We start from the raw sequence: 20,071 nt of genomic DNA, 5'->3' as shown, positions 1-20,071 counted from the left end.
CAACTAATAAATTATCACGATCTATTTAAGAGTCTTCGCTACTTTCATTGACTGTCAAAATCTTATCACCAATGAATCGTTACAACTTACAGCGAGTGAGTTTGCTAACAGCGCAGTTCCCACTCCAGAACAGCCGAATGCGATCTCCTCGGCCACTATGCACTCGTCCAGCACGCCCATTTCGACGCCACCTGAACATACCACACCAATTGAGAATGAAATAGCCGAAGTATAAATTAGCAGAGTATATAAATAGTCAAAATTCACACCATATGTTGAAACTAGCATGATTTTCATAACTGTTAAATATATTTTATGTAATTACCATGTAACCAGGGGCGGATTTAGGGGGCGGGGCGGACGCCCCTTCCTCAGGGATTCGACCCCCTGCCGACCCAAAGGGTCCCCCCTTTGATACTTTTTAAGAAATCCATTTTTGGCCGACCGACCCTAAAATTGTTCTAAAGGCGCCTTCGGCGCCAATATATACTAATTTTGAGGGTGGAGCGCGCGCCGAAAAAACGCAATTTTTCGGTCAAAATTTTCCAAAAAGTGCCTAAAAACGCCTTTTTGGCCTGTTTTTTCAAACTTTTGCCTGCGGCGCAAAAAAATTTGGCCAAAATAGGGACAAAACCGTGCTTTGGTCGACCTAAAAAAAAAGGTCGTCAAAATTTTCGAAAATTCGCCCCCCCCCCCCCCCTCGAGAAAATGCTAGATCCGCCCCTGCATGTAACTACCTAATATTTTCAGCTGGTTCATAATTTTGCTGCTTCATATACTACCACCATAAACACATGTAAGCTAAAGAGAACATGTTTTTGTCTGCGATAAACTTAAGTCATGCAAGAAATGGAGGAAATGAAGTCCGAAAAAAAGCGGCAGTACCAAAAGATAATCAGAAAAATAAACCATATGGGCTGTGATCCACAGTAAAATATAACCCAAAGGATATTTTAAGTTTATTGCACCAAAGTTAATCTAATATCTAAAGGTATCTATTTATAAGATATAATTCTGCTATCTGAGCCATAAATCGAGATACAAACTTAGCCAAGAAAGACATGAACTACAATTACCGTATGCTTCAGGCACGTGCATGTTGACTAGTCCCAGGCGCCACGCTTCTTTGAATATTTCCATTGGATACTGAAATATTGAGACTATTAGTGAAACAATTTCCCACATTCGTACCAAAAGCTTTCCCACCATACGCGTCCACAATTTTATTTCACGGCAACGTTTCATACATCGTCAATTTTGTTTTGATCAGAAAACTTGATTCCACTAGATAAATTCTTCTAAGAAACCATTTTCATTGTATTCTTATAGGCAGAATTTATTTTAGACATGAAAATCAGACGTGTGATGAAGGCGTGAAAAAAAAAACAATCATAGTTAATTCAATTAGTTAAGTTCAGCAGCTGATGCTTGCTAAATTTGTTACCTCCATTGTCTGGTCGTGATATGCTGCTTTTGGGGCAACCTGTTCCCGCGCAAACTTTGCCGCCACTTCCTTCATTGCCATTTGTTGATCCGACAAATCTGAACAAACATTTGGACTTGACTCGCAAAGCTGAACACAAAGTTACATAATTTCCAATAATATGAATTAGCAAACCGCAAACGCCATTTTAGTATCTCTTAAAAGCAATCCGGCCACGCCGCCTCGTCTCAAAGACTCTTAACCTTTATTCGTTCAAAACTTTATTATCATCACAAAGATTTCCACAATTTTATTACGAACAAGTCGACATTTTTTAAACTAGAACTTAACTAAACATATCCAATTGACAGTTAGAAAAGAGTAATGAACGCAAGTAAACAGAAAAAAAACTATTGAGAAAATTGGATCAATAGGTAAAGTTTTCATTCCGCTAGAAACCTAAAAATTAAACTCCACTATCGAAACTAGAAATTCGCGCCAATTGCAAGTTCGTGTTTCAAGAAAACTTTTTACGTAACTTTCAGCAGATGAATTTCAATTGAACTCAAAAAGTGCATATATTCCTAAGTGCGTTCATAAATGCATTAATCTGCACATTGGTAGTTATTAGAGCATTTTACTGGAAAAAAAATAAACAAACATTACCAAGACCTACATAAATGTCTTCACTACGTTCATTACCCTTAAAAACACATAGCTAGCAGACAGTTGAAAAACAGCCAATGAGCGCAAGGAAACCAAAAAAAGTCATTAAATTTTTCTGGAAAAACATCGAACTTTCGATATTCTAACTATAAAACTTGGCCTTAAAAGCTCTTTCAATGTCAACAATTTATGATTGACAGTTAATTGATTAAATTTCCCAATTTTATAGAAGTGAATCAAAAGGTATGCTGTTCGATACTTGAGTTTACCTTCGTTTTAACTATGGAAAAGAAATGAACTTTAAGAAATTAAAGGTCAAACCGCGAAAAATTAAATTTAAGTCGGGACAAATTCTAAGACTTTTCCTGAAGAAAAGCAAACTAAAAATATGAACAACTGAAAAAACAATCAAAAAACGACTGGAAAAGTGTTTACAAATATCGTATTTAGCTTTGATGAAAAAAAATTAAGACTAATATTCATAACTTTTGGCTTGATGTTTAAAAAATCCTTTATATGAAAGGACAAAAAAACATCGAGCATGATCACAGGCCAATCCATTTCACGTGTTCATATTTAAAAAAAGGTGCTGATTATTATTTAAAAAAGCAAAAAAGAAATCTACAAGTCAAAAACATAGCCAACAGACTATAGGAAAAGTATCAATGAACTCGGCAAACCGACAAAAGACGACTGATTTTTCTTGGCATTTTCAAAAACCCATATATATCCCTGAGGCTCATTGATTGTTCAAGACTCTTTTATGCCTTGGTAATTTTTGAAGAAAATCCAATTTGAGAAAAATGGATCAATATGTAGCTTTCTTTGTTCAACTCAAACCAAAAAATTAAATCCACATTCGAAACTAAACGTAATATGTTTTTTCATCGCTATTAGCAACTTTAGGCTTTTGAACATAGCCAATCGAAGATTGGAAAAGAGCAATGAACGCAAGTTAACATAAAAAACACACTGAATTCGTTGAAAAAATCTCAAAATCTCAACTTTCGAATTTCAAAGAAAAAAATGGATGCCCTTTAAGCTTTTTGAATTTCTAGAACAATTTATGATTGGCACTTTTTTGTTAACATTAACTAAACTAGAGAAAACTCGATCATCGGGTAAAATTTTTATTCCGCTGGAAATCTTAAAATTTATATTCCATTTTCAAAACTAATCGTTCACGTTTTTTTACGCCATTTCCACGTTCGTATTTGGAGAGTGCCATTTAAGTCACTTTCAGCAGATGAATTTTAATTGAACACAAAAAGTGCATTATACCTAAGTGCGTCAATAATTTAAAACTTTTTCCTGATAAAAAAAAATCAGCAAGACTTATATAAGAGTCTTCACTACGTTCATTACTCTTAATAATCCGTCATTTAGGAGCGTTATATAGCAAATGAATTTGAAAAAATCGCAAAATTTTTATACAAATCAATGGCCTATATAAGTGTCTTCACTTCGCTCAATGAAACTTGTGAAGATCGTCTTGTGAAAAAGTCGGAACACCTTGCTAAGTATTATCGTAACAAAACTTCATTAAAAATTCTGAGTCAACTGCCAGAACTAACAATTTAGAAGGTGTAGTAGGTAGACAGACCGGTTAAGCTAAAAAATCACCTAGACCTCTTAAGAGTCACTACAATCATTACTCTTAAAAACTTCTGAGGTTAAATTTCTTAAGTAAATTCAATTTAAGCCGCCAGATTGTCATAGTTGCCAGCAGTCTTAAAATACTGAGTTTTTTGGAGAAAAGAGGCAGCGTTGTTGCCATAGAATAAGCATTAAAAATTACGTAGCGTAAAATAAGCCGACAAAACTTGGCTGCCGTTCGTTGAACCAACAATGTTTTTCGACTAACTAAAAATTATCCAACGAAAAAAAAACACTTTTTCTTTAGGTTGCACTTTTGCTGCACATTATTAGCAGTCTGATAGCACGTGTTCCTCGGTTTATAACTGGCTAGTGTTTTGCGTTAACTAAAACGACAATACTGGATTAGAGTTTCATTTAAACAATAGATCAATAAAAAACTTCGAAGCTACAACAAGGGAAAATATTGCCAACAGACCATTGAAGAGGTATGAACTCAAGGGAACAAAAAAATGATTGACTTTTCCCTGAAGAATTTTCAACTTATTTAAGTTCTAAGACAAAATATATCAATTCTTTCAATTTCAGGAATCTTTTATGAGTGACACTTGTGACAAAACTAGCATATTTGGAAAAAAAACTGCTCCATGGGTAATTTAATTTATCCTGCTGAGAAATCTGATAATCGAAATTCACTTTTGAAAGTAAACTTCATTGGCAACTTTTTCCTCGTTTGCCACTGGAGAGCGTATTTAGCCCAACACTTAGCAACTGAATTAACATTAGAAAACTTTTAAAAGATCGCGAGGACAAAACGTACACGACTTAAATAAGAGGCTTCTAATAGTTCATTGAAACTTAATGAAATTAACCTAATTGAAAACCAGTATAAAAGAATAAACTTTAATTGGCTGGAAATAATTGAAATCATATCTAATGACATCCAAAAATGTCACAGCCGTAACAATCGTAAATGGTTTCACTTTTCTTCCTAAGTCATATTTCTGCTACCATAGTATAGAGAGCTTTTAGCTCACAAGTGTATTATAAAAGCTCTAGATAGCCATATCTGTCGCTGTGATAAATCACATTGTTCTTTTTCTAGAAATAAAAACTTTAAGCCGGCAATCGCAAAGAAAAGCCGGCAATAGCAATGAAAAGAAAAACTTGGTCATGTCCCATTTCACCAATAAAATGCATTGTTAATTTCACTTTCAGATTCAACATAAGTTAAAGAAACAAACCAAAATTGAGCCCTCCGACTGCAAGCTCCTCGGCTTTTGTTGACACTGAGAAGCATCTAGGGCGGCAAACTCCTGTGACATTCTTGGGCACCAAATTCTAAAACCATTCATTTGGAACTCGAAAAATTTAAGAATATGAGAAGTGCGAAGTCAACAACACAGCAAACACTCATTGCTTTCTTTTACAATTTGATTCTTTGCTAAATTTTGTTCACTGAATTGAACTGAAAGTAAAATTTAGAATTATAAAATCAGAATTTTGGATATTATTTTTAAGCTAGGCTAATATCAGAACTTCAGCTAATATTTCAGACAACGAGCAAAAATTTGGCAATCATTGATCTGAATCACATAAACAAAACACTATTTTGATTGAATTTGAAAAACTATTATTAGTTTTTTACCTTGATGAATTTGAGCTTCATCATATAGCTAAAAAAAGCAATTAATTATTTTTGAAATAGAAAACGATATACAAATATAAAGACTGACTCCGGGAGGCATAGCCGTCTCAACCCCGGCAGCGTACCAAGAAGAGAAATATCGGTACTCGTTTAGGAATGTGTTCCCACCAGACGACTTGAAATGTACTTTAAGTACTTCAAGTGGATGAAAACAAAAGAAACTTTGAAAACAATTCTTCGTGCGGCTTAATGGAAATTATCATGGTAACTGAAGTTTCTTCACTTGTCCTTCATCATATCGCCCAGTCGAATAAACCGGAGGCGACAAAAAATCGCATTGACCTGCCTCTGGACAAAAATCCACGGGTAAGGCCTATTGGCAAGGGTGAGGTTCTGATACAAATAAATGGTGGAACAATCCACCAATGTATAAAATCAGAGCTTAAAAATATCGGGAAAAAAATTTGCAGCTCTGCTTGGGCCAGAAGTGTGGAATCGAACTGTACTATTCGACAAGAATGACCCCGAAAACTTACGTCACCAACGAAATTTACCTAGAGCAGTTTTGGCGTACAACGTGTTGATTTTTACGATTAACGGTCTTATTTAATTTACCAAAATGAACAAACTGGGAAGGGTCAGTTTGGACTGACAAGATTTTATTTAAATTTTCGATTTGAGCGTGCATGACACGTAACCATTTTTTTAAGCAACAACTGAAAAAGCGAAATAAAGTGACAAAAATTTTAGTTCATTCCATTTACTGCAATTTTGAATTTTTGATGTGATTTTGTTTGCGTTTATAGGAACAATTACTTTTTATGAATTTTTTCAGCCGGCATGATTGTTTACAATCAACTGGGAGAAAGTTTCGCTTTGTGATGATATTAAGAAAGCTTGAAAATCTCTTGAAGAAGGCGACTGCTTCATTGTTCTTGTTTACCACGGAATTACTTCATTTTAATATTGAGGACCAATAACAAGTAAAATTCCAGAATAGAAAAGACATTGTAATATAACTTCAATTTTAAAGTTTGTAACAGTCGCCTACTTCGGTCACATATGAGGTTAAAGAAGAATAGGACCTATAACCATTGGCTCAAGAGTCAGGGACACTATCTCTTGTGTTTTTCTACCTCGAACGGTCGGAGCCAATTCGGTTCACTTGCGACATGAGACTAAAAACCCGTTACAGCTTAAAGGCCATTACCAAAATACCACAAGAAAAAATATCTTGAGAATTGGGGAATTAAGTTTGGTTCAGTAAGTTCTAATCGAACAAGTTTTATCTCAAGAATGGAGTTTTGGTTCTGGACCATGGGACACCTCGGTTGTCCACCTTTCCAGCGATGGTTCACTCTGGTTCAACTGAATTTCGATGTTCTTTGTTTTCTGTATCAAGATAGGACAGCTCTACTCTCGTATTATTTAGATGTCGAAAATTGCGAATAGCAATTTCCCGCTGCCTAAATTGACCACTTTCCCGCGATTGTTGTCCGTTCGTTCTTATTTTGTATTTCTGAGATTTTCAGTTTTCCCGAGAAAATTGAGCATGGCAGGCTCAATTCGAATTTTTAAAAAATTAAATTTTATCCCAAAATTACGTAGTTCGTATTCCTCAAGGTCAAATTTCCAAATATGACTGACTGGCACATACTCGCCGGACTCAAGATCGATTGCCTCATCGCGTGTTGCCCCTGCCAGTGAGTCCCCAGAACACCGAGTGTTGCTCAAGATATAGTGACAGTGGTCATTTACATAAGTTTGCAGCAGACTTAAGTTTATCTACACCCCAAAATTCACAACCATATAAAATTGTCAAAGTATCGCTGAACAGCAATCAAAATTTTCATATACCTGCACCTTAAATCTCTGCTTTTGAAGCTTATGATTAAAATTTCTTTTGTCCTATCCAATCAGGAAATTGTCATGCAACACTTTGATTTATATAATAATTATTGCATATTAATAACAATACTTTGTTTCGTTAAAATTTCTTTTTCCTGACCTTCGGATTTCATCCGAGTTTTTACTCGAGCCCCCTCCTTTCCCTCTCAAGACTCAAGAAACCCACATTGAGCTCTCTGCTCACTTTGTATTCCTAGCCTTCGAAGTGCTAGGACCCGATGAATTTGATACCGTGATCTGCCTTAGCAGCGCTTCCTCATCATCAGAGCTGATCACGGTTTCTTCCCATGCTTTCAATTGCTCGAAGAATCGCATCCAATCCTACTGCTCCTGCAACCTCATTGCTTGATTCGGTAAACCTTTCACTTTCAATTCCCTGTTCAAGCGAAAGAAATTGTGCAGGCTCAAGCTCACGTTCTTCGCCAGGTCCACCTCCAGTATCAATTCTCTTGCTTTGGTATTATCTCTAGACACCCTACCGACTCTTTTCCAACATGCCGTGATCGCATTTCGATGGGTCAGCAGAGGTTCCTTGAAGGCCAGGAAGGTCCTATTTCTGCCAGGAACTGTCGATATTTCTTCTGATATTTCTTCATGTGATCTTTCGTCGCCATGTACAAAAAGATGTCAACGTCGCTCGAAACCACGAAAAGAACCTTATGCGGCTCCATACATGCCTGACTTTCATTGGTATGGCAAATACCTTGCATGCAGTCTCAAACAACTCAATTCTCCTGCTGTAATCTATAGCGTATATCGATTCCGCCGTGGGTGTCTTCGATTCCCTATATTTCGTTACATTTTCCTCGATCCATCGCAACGCCAACATCGTACTTAATACCAAGATGGTCTTCTTCTGCTGATGATCGGGTAACCCGATTGACCGAATTTCTTCTACATCCCACACTAAACAAAGGTTTGGATGCTCCGGGTACCACACTGTCTGCGCCAAGCAATGGCATGGGCATTCCCCATGTGTAATCTCTATGCTTCGGAGATTACGTTCTCCCGAGGCTTCCAGCAGAGGCTCTAGTTCCACCATTTTCTTGTGCGTCATATCATTTTCCTCCGGCGCTGGGACACTACTCATCGGCTTCCCGATGGCATTCTGTCTCTCAAAATCACTCGTGATTTCCTCTCCTAAGCTCAAGAGTTCTGCTCCCCAGATCTCACTCAAGTCATCTCTTTGTGCCCTTGGCACCGTTCCCAGGATCTTCCTCAACAGCCTGTGTGAATGTTGCGGAATTCGAGCCAGTCGTACGCACTTGGGTACCGAGAAAGCCTAATCCACTAGTATCCTTTGGCTGGATACCTCCACCATTGCCATGTGCAATGGATAATGGCTCCCACATAGGTTGGCCATTACTGATCCCACCAAGGACTACAGGCAGGCCATAAGCTTCGCTCACGGGAAATCCCATCTCCGCCTCTAGACCAATTTTCCACCCTCTGATATGTTTCTGGGTGGTTTGCAACGCCCCCGGCCACGACTCCACGCTTAACGGACTCACCAAATGGTGTTCAGACTCCAGCATCTCCAGTGATTGCAGACTACACATTCTAGAGAAGAACCCCAGCGCCGTTGCTATATTCACTGTAGTGTTCGTATAGCACTCAGCCATTATCTGCACCTCGCTCTTCTCTCTTTCTGTTATTTCACCAAACCAAGCGACTAGGTCTTCTCTCTGGAAAGATTGTATTTTGACACTTGATCGCCCATCACAGGTGTGCCTTCCACCTCCACACGTCAAGTCAAGATAGCTGCCAGGTTCCAACTTCTTTACTGATCCCAGCTTACTCGTTGCTTCTCCCGACTTTTTACTCTGTGGTAGGATCAATTTGTGTATTACGTCCAAAGTTTCCAGATCCTCATCTTTTGTTGGTGTTAGCCTCACTCGTTCCGTGACCTCTTCAATCAAGCTCGCATGGGGATGTGGACACCAGGAGGGTCTCAGCAATTTCCAAACCGTTCCTAAATTCGTAGTCAACATGCCATTTCCATTCCCCATCCTCAATTCCACTCTTTTGCTCGAGCGCGGCACGCTTATCACCTTGGGTGTCGCCTCAAGTAGCAGGCCTAGGCTCGGTTTCTCCCTCTCCATTGAATCGATTGCGATTGTCTTCTCCGTCCAAAACTTAAACAGCTCCGTCACCTCGTGATTCCTGTGAGCGCTACCGGCCTCTGAATTCAAGAAAGGATTGTACGCTATTCCGAACACTCCAGACACGTATGGATATTCTCCCTTTTTATTGGGTCTCGAATAATCCTCAGCCAAGGCCAAGTTGCGATGCACAACATGCCCCTCTTCAAATTTCCTGATGTGGAGTCTTCGTATCTCATCAAGTTTCCCATGGTTCTCTAGAGATTGCCTCGATTCATCTTTCTTCTCGATCCCCGTACTCTGGTACACGTTCAGTATGACGGTGGAGACTCTTCTCTCCATGGTTTTGCTCCCCATGGCCTTCTGATGACACGCTTGGACGGTACTATTAGTCATCACGGACATTATTCACCTCAGAAAACAAGTGGCATTTTTTCTTCTCACCAGACTCAAACCGGAATTATCTCTCGCGACATGTTGTACCAGCATTTGATAGACTTCTAGGCTTTTGTTGCCCAATTTCAATCTGTCACGTGAAATCAATACCTCCAATTCTATTCCCACTAGGCTCCACGCGAACATCAGCTGTCCCGCTGTTCTAACGAAGTGATTTGCCATCAGAGGCAATGCTGACGAAGGCATTCTCATCGCCTCCTCAAAGTAATCCCGCAACAAGCTCTGCCAAGTCCGCTTTAGCTGATTTCCCAATTCTAACTTGTTGACTTCGGCTTTTTGTTGAGTAGCCCAATTGCGACGCTTGCGGGACACTCCATGATCGAGCTTCTTCAGACAGTCCTCCAATTCCTTCATAGTCTCTTGGGCCACCCACCAAAATCGAGCCGTATTCCTTGTCGCATTCTTTTCAAGAGGGTCGTTGGTCACTTGTTTGCCAATAGCCTGATATTCGCTCGAGATCAATTCTTTGCCAACATCCACTTCCCCTGTTTGTCCATTCGTCGAACCCTTTTTCGAGCCTGCCTTCTGATTTCTGAAACCTTCTTCCGTTACCAGACTTGTCGAGACCTCTATCTCTTCCACTACTTCGGCTAGCCTCCTTGGTTCGGAGCTATTCTTGTAGGCTGCAATCTTCCACCGCGCTAGGATCATGGGGACAGTCTCCCTCAAGTTCTTCTCAGAGACAGCATTCACCGACGGGCTGCTCAACTCCTCTATCTCCCAATTCCTCTTTCGAGATTTCATATCTTTGCTTGGGGGTGTCGTCACTATCATCACTGATTCGTTCTCTCTGTCCCGGTCCGACCCTTCCAACTCTTGCCTCCCCCTGCTCGAGCCTTAAGGATATTAGTACTTTTAATCATTTTACTAGTCTTAATCTCGTCCTCCCCCTTAACTTTAATTACTTTATCATCAGTTTTTTTTTCTTCAGAGTAGAGCCGTCTTTACATTCAACATCCTTGGTCTTCTGTCGCGTCTCCCTTAACTTGACCATCTTGCTCAGCAACTCCTTTCTTGCTTTTCATCCAGCCTGGTGCCCATCAACACCGGTTCCCCGAATTTGACCACTGTGTTCCACAGTTTTTCCTTGAAGTTATCTAGCGTGGTCTCACTCTTCGTCTCATGATTGAATTCGCTCAAGAAATCCCGCCAAGCCTTCTCATCCAGAGTCCCTAGAAACATGCTCTTGTTCCCCTCAAACGTGTTCTTCTGGCTCTCTTCTGTACTCAAGAGTATCATCCCCATGTTGGAAGTCTCGCTTGTCAATGGTATTTCCAGGTTCGTACGAGGTGATGAGGTCAGAGGTGGCGTGGCAGTGTCCGCCCAATCATCTCCGCTCAGGTCCTGTAGTAGCTCCTGGGCGGTGAAATCCTCCTCAGCTGGTTTCCGCTCAGGTGTATTCCCCACTTCAATTTCCTCTCCTGTTTCACTGAGAGTTTCGTCCATGCTTTCTTCTTCTGACTCGGCTCGCCTTCTCTCAAGTATCTTCCTATATCGGTCTTCTACGGGGCCGCTTCTCTCGTCCCCAAGGGTGCCTACTGATAGGGGTGATGGTGTCGCTGGGTCCTGCTTCTTGTATTCCGTCAGAGCCACATATAACAAGCCTGCCGCATCCAGTTCTTTCCCTTCTTGTTTCATTTCCACCTGTTCTAATCCGTAAGGCGCCCGGTACTTTCTTGTGGCAAACTTCATCTCGTCCTTCAGCGCGACGTGCCTTTCTTCCACGATCATCCTTCCTTCATCCCATACCGGTGATGTGTTCTCCAAGTTCGCCTGATCGAGCGTTCTCAAGATCTCCCGCACCTCGAACTTTGGAGGCATTGAACCTCTCATTTTCTTCGCTTGAGTCGTCCATGAGTTTATCTTGATATCACAGGTGTGGAAGTAGACCGCTGCTGTATACTCAATGAACAAGGGGTCCCAGCCATCGGTGAACTCCTCTTGCTGCCTCTCAACCGTAGCTCTTATCGAGACCTCTATTACCAGACTTGTCGAGACCTCTATCTCTTCCACTACTTCGGCTAGCCTCCTTGGTTCGGAGCTATTCTTGTAGGCTGCAATCTTCCACCGCGTTAGGATCTTGGGGACAGTCTCCCTCAAGTTCTTCTCAGAGACAGCATTCACCGACGGGCTGCTCAACTCCTCTATCTCCTAATTCCTCTTTCGAGATTTCATATCTTTGCTTGGGGGTGTCGTCACTATCATCACTGATTCGTTTTCTCTGTCCCGGTCCGACCCTTCCAACTCTTGCCTCCCCCTGCTCGAGCCTTAAGGATATTAGTACTTTTAATCATTTTACTAGTCTTAATCTCGTCCTCCCCCTTAACTTTAGTTACTTTATCATCAGTTTTTTTTTCTTCAGAGTAGAGCCGTCTTTACATTCAACATCCTTGGTCTTCTGTCGCGTCTCCCTTAACTTGACCATCTTGCTCAGCAACTCCTTTCTTGCTTTTTCATCCAGCCTGGTGCCCATCATTACCGGTTCCCCGAATTTGACCACTGTGTTCCACAGTTCTTCCTTGAAGTTATCTAGCGTGGTCTCACTCTTCGTCTCATGATTAAATTCACTCAAGAAATCCCGCCAAGCCTTCTCATCCAGAGTCCCTAGAAACATGCTCTTGTTCCCCTCAAACGTGTTCTTCTGGCTCTCTTCTGTACTCAAGAGTATCATCCCCATGTTGGAAGTCTCGCTTGTCAATGGTATTTCCAGGTTCGTACGAGGTGATGAGGTCAGAGGTGGCGTGGCAGTGTCCGCCCAATCATCTCCGCTCAGGTCCTGCAGTAGCTCCTGGGCGGTGAAATCCTCCTCAGCTGGTTTCCGCTCAGGTGTATTCCCCACTTCAATTTCCTCTCCTGTTTCACTGAGAGTTTCGTCCATGCTTTCTTCTTCTGACTCGGCTCGCCTTCTCTCAAGTATCTTCCTATATCGGTCTTCTACGGGGCCGCTTCTCTCGTCCCCAAGGGTGCCTACTGATAGGGGTGATGGTGTCGCTGGGTCCTGCTTCTTGTATTCCGTCAGAGCCACATATAACAAGCCTGCCGCATCCAGCTCTTTCCCTTCTTGTTTCATTTCCACCTGTTCTAATCCGTAAGGCGCCCGGTACTTTCTTGTGGCAAACTTCATCTCGTCCTTCAGCGCGACATGCCTTTCTTCCACAATCATCCTGCCATCATCCCATACCGGTGTTGTGTTCTCTAAGTTCGCCTGATCGAGCGTTCTCAAGATCTCCCGCACATCGAATTTAGGAGGCATTTAACCTCTCATTTTCTTCGCTTGAGTCGTCCATGAGTTTATCTTGATATCACAGGTGTGGAAGTAGACCGCTGCTGTATACCCAATGAACAAGGGGTCCCAGCCATCGGTGAACTCCTCTTGCTACCTCTCTACCGTAGCTCTTGCGAACAGGGATGGGACTACCAGGGAGCATTCATCCCCAGGGTCATTCTCCTGACTGTTGGAAACTCAGGAATGGTTGCGGGCAAAATTTCCTTCTCTAGTGTCGCCTCTAGCTCCCTTTTTATCAACTCGAAGCTATTTTTCCACGCGGCGATTCTCAGGATCTCTTGTCCGTTCGCCGTTAGGGGATTTAGATTCCAGAACTTGGAAAAAGTCTCAGTGGGGCCTTCACGTTTTCCCCCCATCCTGCATTGCAATTGCCCCCGGAAGTTAAAGACTACCACCTCGGGATCTTTCACCTTCCCAAAGAGCACTGTATTACTCATTCAAGCCCTCAGCACCTCTTATCGACACCAGTTCTGCGCCGTCCCATCTAAAGTTCAGCTCACGTGCACTACTAAATGGCGGTATGCCGCCACTAGAGGGTCCGGAAAGGCTTACGTAACCGCTGGTCCGTAGATACAAGTTACGACCTCGTCTAGTCCCCTGATCATTCCCACTGGGTCAGACCCCATCGCCAGGCATAGATCGGTCAGTAGAGGGATACCACCATTCGCCTCCCTCCATCCTCTCGTCTTTGGGCTCTACTCCTCACTGGTCATGTGTCGGTTTTGCATCAAAAGATACTCCACCAGCAACGTCTTCAGTCCTGCAGCGCACTTGTACGAGTAGGTGTCTATACTTGAGTGGATCTTTCCCATCGACAGGAGCCCCCCAAGCACCGAACAAGTATCGCCAGAATCAGATTGGCAACTCCCGCGCAGTTGAGGGTAGTAGACAAGCTACTGGAACCAAAAGAGATGCAACTACAAGACGCCGCTTACGAGGGTGCGAAATTGACAGACCGATTATAGGGTGTGACCACCCAATAATAAGTCACCTGACAGCCAGCTTATGGTTCCGAGGTATGGACTTGACCATCACGAGCTCCACTAGCAAATCGAGGGGACCAAGCAACGAAAGAAAGAATTTGGCTGCGACTGAAAAGCAACTGGAAGCGATGGTGTATCGACTATCACAAGAGAGAGGCAGGTAGCCGTTTCTAACACCAAGTTTAGAGAATGCTACGGACAAGACAAGGGAGAGTGCCCCATCTCTCGTGAAGCAGATCTGGGAATTTTTTGAGGAACAGTTGGAGGTAACCGAGAGTAGGGAGATAACGGTGGCTAGGTTCGTCACGGCAGCGAACGAGGTCACCATTGGAGGATTCTGGACGGAGCATGCAAAAGATGAGCTGAGGACGAGGAAAGATCACGAGATCCGGAAATTCTTGAGTCCTTGTTGGGAAAAGAAATACATGGCTGGAGTGTTTTGTGCGAAAGAGACCATTTTCAGGGCCTTTGTACAAAAACTATTGGGCATGCCCATAAGCCTCTTGCTAGCCCTATACTTAGTTTACCCAAGGTACCTGTTTAACATGGGTCCAGCGTACATGTTCATTCGGGGTGTAGAGACACTTCGGATTGATGGGTATCTGGCACTGGTGCTCCTGACTCATGGCGAGCTGGTGTCATTTCATCGGTTGATGAAATATGGGGAGCCCTTGTCGATGGGAAAGACCCACTCAAGTATAGACACCTACTCGTAAAAGTGCTAGCGATCTTATGGGGTATCACAAAAACTGTCTACGTCCGTTCCCTCCACCCGATCCGACCAGGGTACCTACCTTAATTCGATGTTAAATTTGGATATGCGCTTCTTATCATCAACCCGTGTAAGAATCTAATGTAACTAAATCGACGATGTCGATCAATTAGTTAATCTAATGAGTCCCCCCTTTTTACAATTTACAACCGCCAAATATCTTGAGAATTGGGGAATTAAGTTTGGTTCAGTAAGTTCTAATCGAAAACAAGTTTAATCTCAAGAATGGAGTTTTGGTTCTGGACCATTGGGACACCTCGGTTGTCCACCTTTCCAGCGATGGTTCACTCTGATTCAACTAAATTTCGATGTTCTTTGTTTTCTGTATCAAGATAGGACAGCTCTACTCTCGTATTATTTAGATGTCGGAAATTGCGAATAGCAATTTTCCGCTGCCTAAATTGACCACTTTCCCGCGATTGTTGTCCGTTCGTTCTGATTTTGTATTTCTGAGATTTTCAGTTTTCACGAGAAAGTTGAGCATGGCAGGCTCAATTCGAATTTTTGAAAAATTAAATTTCATCCCAAAATTAAGTAGTTCGTATTCCTCAAGGTCAAATTTCCAAATATGACCGACTGGCACATGACCCCCGGACTCAAGATCGATTGCCTCATCGCGTGTTGCCCCTGCCAGTGAGTCCCCAGAACACCGATTGTTGCTCAAGATATAGTGACAGTGGTCATTTACATAAGTTTGCAGCAGACTTAAGTTTATCTACACCCCAAAATTCACAACCATATAAAATTGTCAAAGTATCGCTGAACAGCAATCAAAATTTTCATATACCTGCACCTTAAATCTCTGCATTTGAAGCTTATGATTAAAATTTCTTTTGTCCTATCCAATCAGGAAATTGTCATGCAACACTTTGATTTATATAATAATTATTGCATATTAATAACAATACTTTGTTTCGTTAAAATTTCTTTTTCCTGACCTTCGGATTTCATCCGAGTTTTTACTCGAGCCCCCTCTTTTCCCTCTCAAGACTCAAGAAACCCACATTGAGCTCTCTGCTCACTTTGTATTCCTAGCCTTCGAAGTGCTAGGACCGATGAATTTGATACAGTGATCTGCCTTAGCAGCGCTTCCTCATCATCAGAGCTGATCACGGTTTCTTCCCATGCTTTCAATTGCTCGAAGGATCGCATCCACTCCTACTGCTCCTGCAACCTCATTGCTTGATTCGGTAAACCTTTCACTTTCAATTCCCTGTTCAAGCGAAAGAAATTGTGCAGGCTCAAGCTCACGTTCTTCGCCAGGTCCACCTCCAGTATCAATTCTCTTGCTTTGGTATTATCTCTAGACACCCTACCGACTCTTTTCCAACATGCCGTGATCGCATTTCGATGGGTCAGCAGAGGTTCCTTGAAGGCCAGGAAGGTCCTATTTCTGCCAGGAACTGTCGATATTTCTTCTGATATTTCTTCATGTGATCTTTCGTCGCCATGTACAAAAAGATGTCAACGTCGCTCGAAACCACGAAAAGAACCTTATGCGGCTCCATACATGCCTGACTTTCATTGGTATGGCAAATACCTTGCATGCAGTCTCAAACAACTCAATTCTCCTGCTGTAATCTATAGCGTATATCGATTCCGCCGTGGGTGTCTTCGATTCCCTATATTTCGTTACATTTTCCTCGATCCATCGCAACGCCAACATCGTACTTAATACCAAAATGGAATTCTTCTGCTGATGATCGGGTAACCCGATTGACCGAATTTCTTCTACATCCCACACTAAACAAAGGTTTGGATGCTCCGGGTACCACACTGTCTGCGCCAAGCAATGGCATGGGCATTCCCCATGTGTAATCTCTATGCTTCGGAGATTACGTTCTCCCGAGGCTTCCAGCAGAGGCTCTAGTTCCACCATTTTCTTGTGCGCCATATCATTTTCCTCCGGCGCTGGGACACTACTCATCGGCTTCCCGATGGCATTCTGTCTCTCAAAATCACTCGTGATTTCCTCTTCTAAGCTCAAGAGTTCTTCTCCCCAGATCTCACTCAAGTCATCTCTTTGTGCCCTTGGCACCGTTCCCAGGATCTTCCTCAACAGCCTGTGTGAATGTTGCGGCATTCGAGCCAGTCGTACGCACTTGGGTACCGAGAAAGCCTAATCCACTAGTATCCTTTGGCTGGATACCTCCACCATTGCCATGTGCAATGGATAATGGCTCCCACATAGGTTGGCCATTACTGATCCCACCAAGGACTACAGGCAGGCCATAAGCTTCGCTCACGGGAAATCCCATCTCCGCCTCTAGACCAATTTTCCACCCTCTGATATGTTTCTGGGTGGTTTGCAACGCCCCCGGCCACGACTCCACGCTTAACGGACTCACCAAATGGTGTTCAGACTCCAGCATCTCCAGTGATTGCAGACTACACATTCTAGAGAAGAACCCCAGCGCCGTTGCTATATTCACTGTAGTGTTCGTATAGCACTCAGCCATTATCTGCACCTCGCTCTTCTCTCTTTCTGTTATTTCACCAAACCAAGCGACTAGGTCTTCTCTCTGGAAAGATTGTATTTTGACACTTGATCGCCCATCACAGGTGTGCCTTCCACCTCCACACGTCAAGTCAAGATAGCTGCCAGGTTCCAACTTCTTTACTGATCCCAGCTTACTCGTTGCTTCTCCCGATTTTTTACTCTGTGGTAGGATCAATTTGTGTATTACGTCCAAAGTTTCCAGATCCTCATCTTTTGTTGGTGTTAGCCTCACTCGTTCCGTGACCTCTTCAATCAAGCTCGCATGGGGATGTGGACACCAGGAGGGTCTCAGCAATTTCCAAACCGTTCCTAAATTCGTAGTCAACAAGCCATTTCCATTCCCCATCCTCAATTCCACTCTTTTGCTCGAGCGCGGCACGCTTATCACCTTGGGTGTCGCCTCAAGTAGCAGGCCTAGGCTCGGTTTCTCCCTCTCCATTGAATCGATTACGATTATCTTCTCCGTCCAAAACTTAAACAGCTCCGTCACCTCGTGATTCCTGTGAGCGCTACCGGCCTCTGAATTCAAGAAAGGATTGTACGCTATTCCCATCACTCCAGACACGTATGGATATTCTCCCTTTTTATTGGGTCTCGAATAATCCTCAGCCAAGGCCAAGTTGCGATGCACAACATGCCCCTCTTCAAATTTCCTGATGTGGAGTCTTCGTATCTCATCAAGTTTCCCATGGTTCTCTAGAGATTGCCTCGATTCATCTTCCTTCTCGATCCCCGTACTCTGGTACACGTTCAGTATGACGGTGGAGACTCTTCTCTCCATGGTTTTGCTCCCCATGGCCTTCTGATGACACGCTTGGACGGTATTATTAGTCATCACGGACCTTATCCACCTCAGAAAACAAGTGGCATCTTTTCTTCTCGCCAGACTCAAACCGGAATTATCTCTCGCGACATGTTGTCCAGCATTTGATAGACTTCTAGGCTTTTGTTGCCCAATTTCAATCTATCACGTGAAATCAATACCTCCAATTCTATTCCCACTAGGCTCCACGCGAACATCAGCTGTCCCGCTGTTCTAACGAAGTGATTTGCCATCAGAGGCAATGCTGACGAAGGCATTCTCATCGCCTCCTCAAAGTAATCCCGCAACAAGCTCTGCCAAGTCCGCTTTAGCTGATTTCCCAATTCTAACTTGTTGACTTCGGCTTTTTGTTGAGTAGCCCAATTGCGACGCTTGCGGGACACTCCATGATCGAGCTTCTTCAGACAGTCCTCCAATTCCTTCATAGTCTCTTGGGCCACCCACCAAAGTCGAGCCGTATTCCTTGTCGCATTCTTTTCAAGAGGGTCGTTGGTCACTTGTTTGCCAATAGCCTGATATTCGCTCGAGATCAATTCTTTGCCAACATCCACTTCCCCTGTTTGTCCATTCGTCGAACCCTTTTTCGAGCCTGCCTTCTGATTTTTGAAACCTTCTTCCGTTACCAGACTTGTCGAGACCTCTATCTCTTCCACTTCTTCGGCTAGCCTCCTTGGTTCGGAGCTATTCTTGTAGGCTGCAATCTTCCACCGCGCTAGGATCATGGGGACAGTCTCCCTCAAGTTCTTCTCAGAGACAGCATTCACCGACGGGCTGCTCAACTCCTCTATCTCCCAATTCCTCTTTCGAGATTTCATATCTTTGCTTGGGGGTGTCGTCACTATCATCACTGATTCGTTCTCTCTGTCCCGGTCCGACCCTTCCAACTCTTGCCTCCCCCTGCTCGAGCCTTAAGGATATTAGTACTTTTAATCATTTTACTAGTCTTAATCTCGTCCTCCCCCTTAACTTTAATTACTTTATCATCAGTTTTTTTTCTTCAGAGTAGAGCCGTCTTTACATTCAACATCCTTGGTCTTCTGTCGCGTCTCCTTTAACTTGACCATCTTGCTCAGAAACTCCTTTCTTGCTTTTTCATCCAGCCTGGTGCCCATCAACACCGGTTCCCCAAATTTGACCACTGTGTTCCACAGTTCTTCCTTGAAGTTATCTAGCGTGGTCTCACTCTTCGTCTCATGATTAAATTCGCTCAAGAAATCCCGCCAAGCCTTCTCATCCAGAGTCCCTAGAAACAGGCTCTTGTTCCCCTCAAACGTGTTCTTCTGGCTCTCTTCTGTACTCAAGAGTATCATCCCCATGTTGGAAGTCTCGCTTGTCAATGGTAGTTCCAGGTTCGTACGAGGTGATGAGGTCAGAGGTGGCGTGGCAGTGTCCGCCCAATCATCTCCGCTCAGGTCCTGCAGTAGCTCCTGGGCGGTGGAATCCTCCTCAGCTGGTTTCCGCTCAGGTGTATTCCCCACTTCAATTTCCTCTCCTGTTTCACTGAGAGTTTCGTCCATGCTTTCTTCTTCTGACTCGGCTCGCCTTCTCTCAAGTATCTTCCTATATCGGTCTTCTACGGGGCCGCTTCTCTCGTCCCCAAGGGTGCCTACTGATAGGGGTGATGGTGTCGCTGGGTCCTGCTTCTTGTATTCCGTCAGAGCCACATATAACAAGCCTGCCGCATCCAGCTCTTTCCCTTCTTGTTTCATTTCCACCTGTTCTAATCCGTAAGGCGCCCGGTACTTTCTTGTGGCAAACTTCATCTCGTCCTTCAGCGCGACATGCCCTTCTTCCACAATCATCCTGCCATCATCCCATACCGGAGTTGTGTTCTCCAAGTTCGCCTGATCGAGCGTTCTCAAGATCTCCCGCACCTCGAATTTTGGAGGCATTGAACCTCTCATTTTC

At 43.1% G+C, this 20,071-nt stretch overlaps 1 protein-coding gene across 1 annotated transcript in view; it reads right to left on the bottom strand.

Annotated features, from left to right (window-relative positions):
• Window positions 1–20,071, bottom strand: part of LOC134851199 (medium-chain specific acyl-CoA dehydrogenase, mitochondrial-like) — a 423,273-nt gene that overhangs the window by 8,536 nt on the left and 394,666 nt on the right. Inside the window, exons 2-6 of the mRNA XM_063867176.1 lie at window positions 5,334–5,364; window positions 4,930–5,026; window positions 1,445–1,542; window positions 1,077–1,146; window positions 91–191 (exon numbers count right to left, since the gene is read on the bottom strand). Of these exons, the coding sequence (XP_063723246.1) occupies window positions 91–191; window positions 1,077–1,146; window positions 1,445–1,542; window positions 4,930–5,026; window positions 5,334–5,357 (390 nt within the window). The 5' untranslated portion in view covers window positions 5,358–5,364. The remainder of the gene's footprint in view (window positions 1–90; window positions 192–1,076; window positions 1,147–1,444; window positions 1,543–4,929; window positions 5,027–5,333; window positions 5,365–20,071) is intronic.

This window comes from Symsagittifera roscoffensis, chromosome 1 (assembly GCF_963678635.1).
Source record: "Symsagittifera roscoffensis chromosome 1, txSymRosc1.1, whole genome shotgun sequence".
Classification (NCBI taxonomy): Eukaryota; Metazoa; Xenacoelomorpha; order Acoela; family Convolutidae; genus Symsagittifera; species Symsagittifera roscoffensis.
This window is presented reverse-complemented; position numbering and strand designations above follow the sequence as displayed.